The 9939-nt window shown below is 58.1% G+C and overlaps 1 protein-coding gene across 1 annotated transcript; it reads right to left on the bottom strand.

Annotated features, from left to right (window-relative positions):
* Nucleotides 1-2355: 2355 nt before the first annotated feature.
* On the bottom strand, nt 2356-9614 carry LAG3 (lymphocyte activating 3). Its single transcript, XM_008259760.4, has 8 exons — nt 9423-9614; nt 9011-9152; nt 8412-8671; nt 7702-7965; nt 7036-7311; nt 4358-4600; nt 3864-3991; nt 2356-3592 (listed from the first exon to the last, which is right to left on the bottom strand). Exons 1-8 carry the CDS (start codon nt 9478-9480, stop codon nt 3446-3448), a joined length of 1518 nt encoding a protein of 505 aa, XP_008257982.3. The 5' UTR covers nt 9481-9614; the 3' UTR covers nt 2356-3445.
* Nucleotides 9615-9939: the final 325 nt, after the last annotated feature.

Genomic DNA, 9939 nt, shown 5'->3' on the forward strand with positions numbered 1-9939 from the left:
CAGTACATTAATTGTTTTTAAAGATTTTATTTATTTATTTGAGAGGTAGAGTTACAGGCAGAGGGACAGAGAGATCTTCAAAATGCTGGTTCACTCCCAAAATGGCCACAATGGCTGGAACTGAGCTGATCTGAAGTCAGGGGCCAGGAGCTTCCTCCAGGTCTCCTACATGGGTGCAGGAGCCCTAGCATTTGGGCCATCTTCCACTGCTTTCCCAGGCCATAAGCAGAGAGCTGGATCAGAAGAGGAGCAACCAGGATTCGAACCGGTGCCGATATGGGATACCGGTGCCACAGTCAGAAACAGCCTACTACGACACAGTGCTGGCCCCAAGCAGTGTATTATTATTATTATTATTATTATTATTTGACAGGCAGAGTGGACAGTGAGAGAGAGAGACAGAGGGACAGGTCTTCCTTTGCCATTGGTTCACCCTCCAATGGCCGCCGCGGCCGGCACGCTGCGGTCAGCGCACCGCGCTGATCCGATGGCAGGAGCCAGGAGCCAGGTGCTTTTCCTGGTCTCCCATGGGGTGCAGGGCCCAAGCACCTGGGCCATCCTCCACTGCACTCCCTGGCCACAGCAGAGAGCTGGCCTGGAACGGGGCAACTGGGACAGAAGCCGGCGCCCCAACCAGGACTAGAACCCGGTGTGCCGGCGCCACAAGGCGGAGGATTAGCCTAGTGAGCCGCGGCGCCGGCCACAGTGTATTATTTTAATCCAAGTTTTGGGGTGATAATTAACACGTCCTGCTTCCTCCCAGACAAGGATTTGGGATCGTTCTCCCCTCTGCTGTAGCTCCCTGAGCTCCCTGCCTCCCAATAACCTTTCCCCCCAGGTACCCATCCTGGAACACAGGCTTCCAGGTAAACTTGGAAATGGCAATGAATTAACCTAGCTCTCTGCAGGCCTTCAGAGGACCAGCATGGGCTGGAGGTTACCCTGCTGGCTGGGAGCTGAGGTCTGGTGGGGACAAGGTGTGGGAGCAGGAAAGCCGCCTCTCAGGCGAGACCCCACAGCACAGCCCTGTGAGCCCACAAGCTCCTCCCTCTCCCCACCTCCTTTGCTCCTCTCTTCTCTAGAAGGTGGGATCCGGGTGGCCCCTCCTCACTCTGACTCTGTCCCCTCCCTGCCCCCTTCACGAAAGAGCCAGGGGAAGTCCCCACAGAGAATCTTCGATGACTCCTCTCATAAGCCCAAAGGGCATAGGACGTTAGTGAGCAGAAAGGAAAAATGCCACCCACAGAACTTTCCAGGAAACCCCTGCCCTGTGAAAACCTGGGGTCTTCCACTGCAGCTGTGGGGAAACAGGGTCCTGGGGCAGCTGCCTCCAGCCCACAGCAAAGGGTGGGAAGCATGCTATGGAGACTACTTTAAAAAAAATTTTTTTTTCATTTTATGTGAAAGGCAAAGTTAAGAGAGAGAAAGAGACAGAATCTTCCATCCAATGGTTCACTCCCCCCACCCCGCCCCACCCGAATGGTTGTTACAACTGGGGCTGAACCAGGCTGAAGCCAGGAGCCTATTCTTGGTCTCCCACATGGGTCCAGGGGCCAAGGGACTTGGGCCATCCCCCATTGCTTTTCCAGGTTATTAGCAGGGAGCTGGATCAGAAGTGGAGCAGACCGGAGCCCGTATTGGATGCTGGCTGCGCAGGTGCAGCTTAACGCCACAATGCCACAATGCCTAAGGGGACTTCGGGACTTTACAGCCTGGCCACCCCATGGTCAGGACCTGCACCTCCTCTTTCCTGTGCCACAGTTTCTCTCCCTGTGGCAAAGCAAGAGTCTCCACTGCCCTGAGGCTCAGTCTCAGTTGCCTAAGATGGTTCATTACTCAGGCTTCTGAAGGTGCCCCCACCACGTCTCCCTAGGGCTCTGCCCAGAGCTAAGGTGTCCCACTCTCCATTCTCCATCCCTAGGGATGGGTGTTCAGCCTTATGCTTTGTCTCTCAAGGCACTTCACACACAGCACACCAGCTGAGCCCCACAGCAACGCCTATGCCACCCCGCACCCTGCTCCTGAAGGCCGGCACCTGCTCACTTCTGATGGCTTGTTCCCCTTTATGGGGTTGAAGCTCCCTGACACAGCTGTCGGGGGCCACATCCCAAAGCTCCACACCCACAGCAGGGCTAGGGCTTGGTCTCTAGGCAGACTTGAGGATGCTAAAGGTTGAGGTGGAAAGAGCTATTCAATTGGCCCCTGTGCATGTCCCCTCCAGCAAAGACAGAGAGAGAGAGAGAGAGCGAGAGCGAGCGAGCATGGATGGACTGTCGGTCTTCAGTCTCCTTATTAGCATGACCAGAGCAGGCTGGCTTTCTCCTCCCCAATGGAAAATCAGACAAACACACCATATGCCACGTGTTGGGAGCGCTTCTGCTTTCAAAGCCCCTTTATTACCCAATATTTACAACAACCCATTTTGGTGGGCTATTACCATTATGCCATTTAGTAGGTGAGGAAACAGGCTCGGGGAGATTGGCGAAGAGGGCATCAGCAGAGCCGGAACGAGAAGCAGGGCTCCCGACTCCCACAGCCGAAGCCCCGGCCAGCTGTCTTGCTGGCTGGTCTCGTCCCCACGTGCAGTCTTTGTTCACAGTCTTCCACTTTGTCAGACTTGGATTAAAACCTTGCCAGGGCCAAGGCTGCATCTCCTGAAGCTTGCATTGTTCAGCCTCTTGCCGCAGGGGACTGAGGACATGTGACAGCTGCGGGGTGCACCCTTGCACGTTGCCCACAGAGGCTGCAGCCACAAAGACGGTGCCTGCACGCGCGGCCATCTGTGCTCTGGCTCAGCCACTGCAGCCTTCCATCTCCAGCTCCCACAGCAGGCCGGGTGACCTGGGTGGGGTGTGACACGCAGTGACCACTGGATGGCAGTGTGCTCGCATGCCTGGGACCAGGAAAACCACCCAGGGCTGAGGATGGGGGGTGGGGTGGGGGGGTTAGGGGGAGTAGAGGGAGGAAACTCAGCTGGCTTTCCAGAAAGGTTGTGGGACTTGGTCTCCTCTGTGTGTACGTGTGTGTTAGTGTGTACGCACACGTATGCATGGGTCCGCCTACTGCTTAGCCCCAGTGACAAAGTGCAGCTGAGCGTGGGCTGGGGCGGCCAGAGGGACGACAATATAAAGGAAACCAGGGCAGCTGGCACCCTGTGGGTGGGAGGGCTGCAGAGGGGAGAGGTGAGGGCTTTACGCAGCCCGGGAGAAGTGATTCCTCAGGAGACGGTGAGGGTGAGACACTGGAAGCGGCCAGAAACAAAAAGGGGGAAGAGGAGGAGACTGGCTGGGGAAAGTAGGTTAGGAGGCTGGGGTGGGAGAAGGGAGCCCCCAGAGGCAGGGAAGGGACAGGAACCGGCACTGGACAAGAAACAGCCACAGGCAGGCTTGCTGCTGACAGGGGGTTTATTTGGAGGGAGCAGCCGAGATCCGGCCGCTTCTGGCCGTCAGAGCTGCCTTGGCTCCTGTTGGGGCTCCAGCCCCGGCTCCGGCTCCAGCTCTGCCTCCGCCTCCAGCTCCAGCTCCTCTATCTTGCTCTGAGCCTGAGGAGGGGGAGCACCATGCTCCAAGGCAGAAAATCTTCTTGGTCGCCACTATGGGAAGAGATGGAGAAAGGGAGGGAGGGTGGGAGAAGGAGGCGTGAGGGCCCCAGGGAAAAGGCGTAGGAAGCAGGCTCAGTCCCCCAAGTTTTTCCCAGCCCCCTTGCCCTCTTCACCTGGTCCCCAGCTTTCTCCCCACCCCTTCAAGCTTCCCCAAGCACAAGCAGGCCCTGGAGTGCAGAGACAGGTTCATGGTCCACCTTGATCATCTTCCCTAGAGGAGAGAGGAAGCCGGAAGTGGGGAGGGGCGTCGTCCCTAGCTCACCTGTCTTCTCCAAAGGTGAACTCCAAAAGCTGCAGTCACCAAGAGGAGCAGCAAGAGGACAGCGAGGATGAGAGAGAGAGAGACAGGTGCTTTGAGGGCACCTGGGGCTCTCCCAGAGCGCCGGGCTCCTGTGGAGAAAGGACAGGATCAGCCACAAGGTCAGGCCTGCAAAGGACATCCTTGTGCTGGACAGAGGCGGGGTATGGTCCGGAGAGTTTGAGGGACTGGTCCAGGGTCATTCAGCTGATTAGTGGCAGAAGTAGGTCAGGCCTAGACAAGAGCTTGAGGTCTCTGACTGGCAAAAAAAAAAAAAAAAGAAGAAGAAGAAGAAAGAGAGAAAGAGAGAAGGAGAGAAGGAGAGAAGGAGAGAAGGAGAGGAGAGAAAGAGAGAAAGAGAGAAAGAGAGAAAGAAAGAAAGAAAGAAAGACCACCGGGAAGGGGGCCAGGGAAGTGATCCGGAAGGGGATTGGGCCACGGCATTTGGGGCCTCAGACCTGGCCTGGGCGACCCTGTGAAGTACACTGCTGCTCCCAAGAGCTTCTCCCCACGGTAGAGCTGGCACTGCCAGGGCTGGGAAAGCAGTGTGGCCTCGTGCACCTCCAGCCAGGGGCCCGGGGCGCTCCTCCAGGACGGGTTGCCCAGGGGGCTCCACACAAAGCGCTCATGTCCAGATGCTGGAGTCACCTCACACAGCAGCTTCCCTGGGGAGCCAGGGATCCCAAAGGACTGGGGAGTCACTGAAAAAAATCAGAGGGAAGAGAGCTTTCAGGGGTCCAACCCATTTCCTTGATAGCCCAGGTTCAAATCCTGAATCGCAATCACTTTGCACACCCTGGGGTTCTGACTGGGAAAGGCTGGAGAGAGGAGATCAGAAGTCATGGCCAGATTAATCTTCTCAAGGCAATGCTCCAGGGGCAGGCATGAGACAAGGTGGTTAAGCCGTCCCCTGGGACGTCTGCATCCCATAGCGAAGCGCCTGGGTTCGAGTCCCAGCTCTGCTTTGGAGTCCAGCTTCCAGCCCTTTGGTCTCAGCTACCCACGTGGGAGACCCAGATGGAGTTCCTGGCTCTTGACTTCAACCTGGCCTAGCCCTGGCTATTGTGGGCATTTAAGGAATGAACCTGGGCAGATGGGAAATCTTCCTCTCTCTGTCTCTACCTCTCAAACAAAAAATAATGCCCTGCTCTAGTGGATCACTGCCTGCTTTAGAAATGTTGCAAGTGGGCCGGCACTTAGGCGTAGTGGGTGAAGCATCCCAGATGGGCATTGATTCAGTCCTGGCTGCTCCATTTCTGATCTAGCTCCCTGCTAATGTGCCTAGGAAAGCAGCAGAAGATGCCCAAGTTCCTGGGTCCTGCACCCATGTGAGAGCCCAGGAAGAAGCTCCAGGCTCCTGTTTTCAGATCAGCGCAGCTCCTGCTGTTGCGGCCATTTGGGGAGTGAACCAGCTGATGGAAGACCTCTCTCTCTCTCTCTCTCTCTCTCTGCCTCTGCTTCTCTGTAACTCTGCCTTCCAAATAAATAAATAAATCTTAAAAAAAAAAAAAGAAAGAAAGAAACTTCTCAGGCTCCTTTTAGGACACTGTAGGACCACATAAGAAATCTTAATTTAGATTTTCTCTCTCTCTCTCCCTCTCTTTCTCTCTTTCCTCTCTCTCAAGATTTACTTTATTTATTTGAAAGACAGAGTGACAGAGACAGAGAAAAGACACCTTCTATCTGCTGCTTCAGGAGCCTGGACCTCCATCTGGGTCTCCCACTTGGAGGGGCAGGGATCCAAGGATATAGGCCATCCTCTGCTGCCTTTCCAGGCACATTAGCAGGGAGCTGGATCCGAAGCAGAGCAGCCGGGACTCAAAGTCAGCACTCTGATAGGGGGTGCTGGTGTGGCCGTTAGCAGCTTAACCCACTGCACTGAGTGCAACTCCACCCCTCTTCTACATCACCCTCTGCTCCAGGGCTGAGAGTCTGCAGTGACAGATATTGTGAGGTGAGAAGGCCCTGAATACACCTTGCAGTGTTTCCCCTTCCGTAATAACCGAGTCACACCAGGGCCTGTGCCTTGTGGAGCCCCCTTGAAATGAACTTCATTCTCCTTTCTGGATGTTTAGAGAACACCAAAGTGTCCCACTGGTGACAGAGCATTCTCAAAGTGGCACAGTGAGACACAGGGCGTGGAGAGCCTCCATCTGGCCGAGCAGGTGCCGGGGCAGCGAGGAGTAGGTGACACAGACACCCGAGTGTAGACCCTGGCCTGACACTTGCTGTGTAAGAAAGTTCCTCCTCTGTAAAACAGGGGTCACATGATCTCTCTTACTGAGTTGTACATAAAACAGCCCATCCTTAAGAAGACACTGGACAGAAAGAACCGATAGCCTTTGGGATGGACTGTGTACAGAAGGACCCCAGGCTTTGTGGAGGAGGGGACACCAGTGGGGCTACTCCCAGGCCGAGGCTGGTGTCAGAAAAAAATGGGGCTCAGAGGGAGGCCCGGAGTACATATAATATCTAGGTGAAGACATCCAGAAAATGCGAGGAAATTCACGATTGGCCCTCAGGACCGATGTATTATCTGTCAGCTTATTTGTCAGTCATTCAACCACTGCATATTATTAAGCACCGACTATGCGGCGCTACTATTCAGTGGCCACAGGTAAACACAGCAGACATGGTTAATCTGTCATCGCTGACAATGACCAGTCAACGAACACATGTTTTTCTGAGATTTTTTTTTTTTTCTGTTTGCTTTATACTGTCTTGGAAAACCCTCGCTCAGTAAATATTTGCTGACCAAGGCACTGCTTTATCAGCTCCTCCCAAACCCAGGCCACTTCCTGCAACTTGAACCCAAGCCCTGGCCCCAAAGTGGACAAAGATTCTAGACATGTATTCCATGTCTTTGGAACCATTCAAACTTTTGCACCCCTCCTCCTAATGTCTCAGACCCTCCAGCCAATTCAGATCAGGGGGAGTCCCTTAGACTGGAACGTTCATTGTGCGACTCCGGGGAAGGTGTCCCACTTCGGTTTATAACACGGGTGAGAAAAGCGGTGGACAGGCATGGCGGGGTGGATTTGCAAAGTCTTTGCCCAGCCAGCCCCCCACCCCCCACCCCCCACCCTGCCCTTGCTCCCCTGGGATGAGAGCTATTCCTTTCCCACCTGGGGCTGACCTGTGATGACTGCCAGGATGACAGTGGCACTGAGCTGTTGCCCCTGCAGATGGATGCGGCAGGTGTAGGTCCCAGCCTGAGCCTGGCTCACGGCCTCTAGTCGAAGAGCAAAGTTGCCATTGTCTCCGGCCACCAGGAGGTCAGGGCCTCCACCAGGAGAGGCCCACTTGGCAGTGAGGAAAGACGGGGTCCCCACACCAGGAGGCAGGTGACAGGGCAGCTCTACCCTGGAACCTGCTCCAGCATAGATGGTCAAGGGGGTTGGGGGCTCCAGACCTGGAGAGAAAAGGAAAGCCCCAGAGTTAAAGCCTGTGGTGGGGCAGGGTGGGGAGTGGGGGTGTGTGGCAGAGCTGAGTAGGGAAGGGGAGGCAGAAGAGCGAAGCAGGTGATCTGGCTGAGCAGAGCTCTTAAGGGGGATGACCTGCAGATGCTCAGAAATCCAGACAGTGGCTGGGCCAGCCTGAGGCCACAGCTGGCAAGGGAGGCTGAACAGCCCCGGGAAAAGCCAGAAGGGCAGATGGCAGCTGAGCGTGTCAGACAGTGAGGGCCAGAGCCACGAGGGGCGACGCTAGCTGTCAAGAACCTGGTTTGGGGGTGCGCAGTTGGGGCAGGAAAGGGGGAGACAGGAAGCGGGTGTGGTCAGAGAGGACCAGGGAAGTCAGTTACCCAGCACAGTGAGGTTGTACGAGATGGAGACATTGAAGCCGTCTCTGTAGGTGAGGATGCAGCCCCAGGGCCCCGAGTCCAAGGGGCTGACCCGGGGCAGGAAGAGGAGGCTCTCAGCCCAGTAGTGCAAGGGGGACTTGTGCACGGGGACTCGGGCCTGGCCGCGGAACCAGCGCACAGAAGCTGGGTGGTCAGGGCGGCTGAAGGAGCAGTTCAAAACGACCCAGTCCGAGGTCCTGAGAGACCGTGGGGGGCTGGCTGTCACTGTGCAGGGACAAAGACAACAGGGTTGGCCCCACCCGCGGCCACCACGCTTTCCCAGCACCACAGGGAACCACTGGGAAGGTCCTAGAAACACAGACCTTCTCCATCCCAAACCCTCAGCGCCTGGCACCTGAAGGTGCTTGCCAGGGACCCCCAAGCGGCCCACCCCCTAAGCTACAGGTGTCTGAAATGAATCACTCCACACAGTGCTCCCTCCCCCAGACGCTGCCCGCCTCCACCAAGGCACCCCCAGTGCGGGTGGGGGAAGGGGAGCTTAAGAGGTGCCACAGCCTCTCCACGGCCCACCCCCTCCCTCCATCCTTGGGGAAGCTCTCAGGCAGAGCCTAGGGCGTAGCCGCGCCCGGTGCTTCCTGCCCCCGGAGCGGGGCGGGCGGTGAACGGGGAGCCCTCCTCCCAGCCCCCTCCCCTGGCCCGCTCCCACCTACTCGAGGCCTGGCCCACGCGCAGCCGGAGGCGGCAGACGAGGGCGCGGTCGCCCAAGCGCACGGCGGCGCGGTACTCGCCGGCGTCGGCGCGCTGAGCCGGGCGCAGCCACAGCGAGAAGTCCCCGCGCTGGAGGCCCCGCTCGTCCAACTGCACGCGGGGCTGCAGGGGCAGCCTCCCGCTGCGCAGGCCTCCGGGCGCCACGCTGAGCACCGTGTAGCGTTGGGGCCCGGAGCCTCGGGCGGCGGGCGCGGGCGGGTCGCTGTGGGAGAGAGAGGCGAATTGGGGCAATGGAGGGGCGAGAAGCCACACTTTGAGGACGAGGAAGCCTCCCTAGGAGAGCGCTTGGCGGCCATTCGAGCCTCCGCCCCTGACCCCCTCCCGGGGCCGGCACCATTCACAGATGCAGAGGCGGGCATCGGATGGTGGGCAGGTGTGAAGGGAGCCCTTTGCAGAGGAAAGGCAGGAGGGCTTCGTGCCGGCAGGGGAAGCCGAGCCACTCAGGGGAGAGGGCAGACGGCTGGCTTGGGTGTGGGGTTGCGAGTCTGGAGGCCGCGATGCTGGGAATGGAGGTTTTGCTGCCCAAGTTTGGGGCGCATACCTGTCTGGTTGATGTTGCCAAGTGACCACTCCTCTTCGCTGGAGATCTTGGAGGGGCGCTGAGGGGCTGCAGGGGAGCCGAGCAGGGGCGCCCTCCTGAGCCCACACCACTGGGACCTCTGGCCCGGGCGCTGGAGCCTCCACTGGGAATCAAAACAGAGGCCAAGGGGAGAGACGGTGAGCCAAGGGGGAAAGAAGGAGCCTGGGTGTCAGCTGAGGGAGACCCCCAGTGGCAGGGGAGCAGTTTGTGTCCTTGTCCCTTCCCTGCCATTGAAGAGAGGCTTGGGAGGTGGAAGAAATGCCCCCTTAAAGGTGTCAGAAGGATCCAACACAGAGCTCGGGACCTCCGTGATGGACCTGGGAGACCCCAGGGAGATCCTGGAGACCTCAGCCCTCCCTCACCCCCTCCTTACCTGGAGCCACCCACAGCTGTTGCAGAAGCAGTAAGCCCAGGAGCCGAGCCTCCCACATCTCCCCTAGGACCTGGGCTGCCTGGAGCCCACCGGAGGGAGGAGGTCAGGGAGGGGGGAGGGGTGGCAGAGTTCTGCCAGGAGGGAGGTGGAGGAAAGAGGGGGGTACTGGTTAGGTGCTAGGAGACAGAGTAGGGGAGGACCAATGACCAGAGGTTGGGCTGGGGGGAAAGCTGACCAGAGAGGCAGCCTGGGGAGGGGGGGGGTTGTGGTCCCTGGACCCAGCAGGGAGGTGGCAGAGAGCAGAGGCTGGCGAGGCGGCATGCAGTGCTGCTGCGCCCAGGGCCCTGGCCCGTGTCCTCCTGCCTTCCCTTCACCTTCCCCACTTCCCCTCCCCGGTGCTGCCCGCCCCCCACACCCCGGGGCTCACGGTTTCGCTTCGCAGTGGAAAGTCTGAGGGGGTTGATTCCCAGCAGCATCACCCTCCACCCCTGTGGCCTCGCTCCCCTTGTTTACTTCC

The sequence above is a fragment of the Oryctolagus cuniculus genome, chromosome 9 (genome assembly GCF_964237555.1).
Source record: "Oryctolagus cuniculus chromosome 9, mOryCun1.1, whole genome shotgun sequence".
Classification (NCBI taxonomy): Eukaryota; Metazoa; Chordata; class Mammalia; order Lagomorpha; family Leporidae; genus Oryctolagus; species Oryctolagus cuniculus.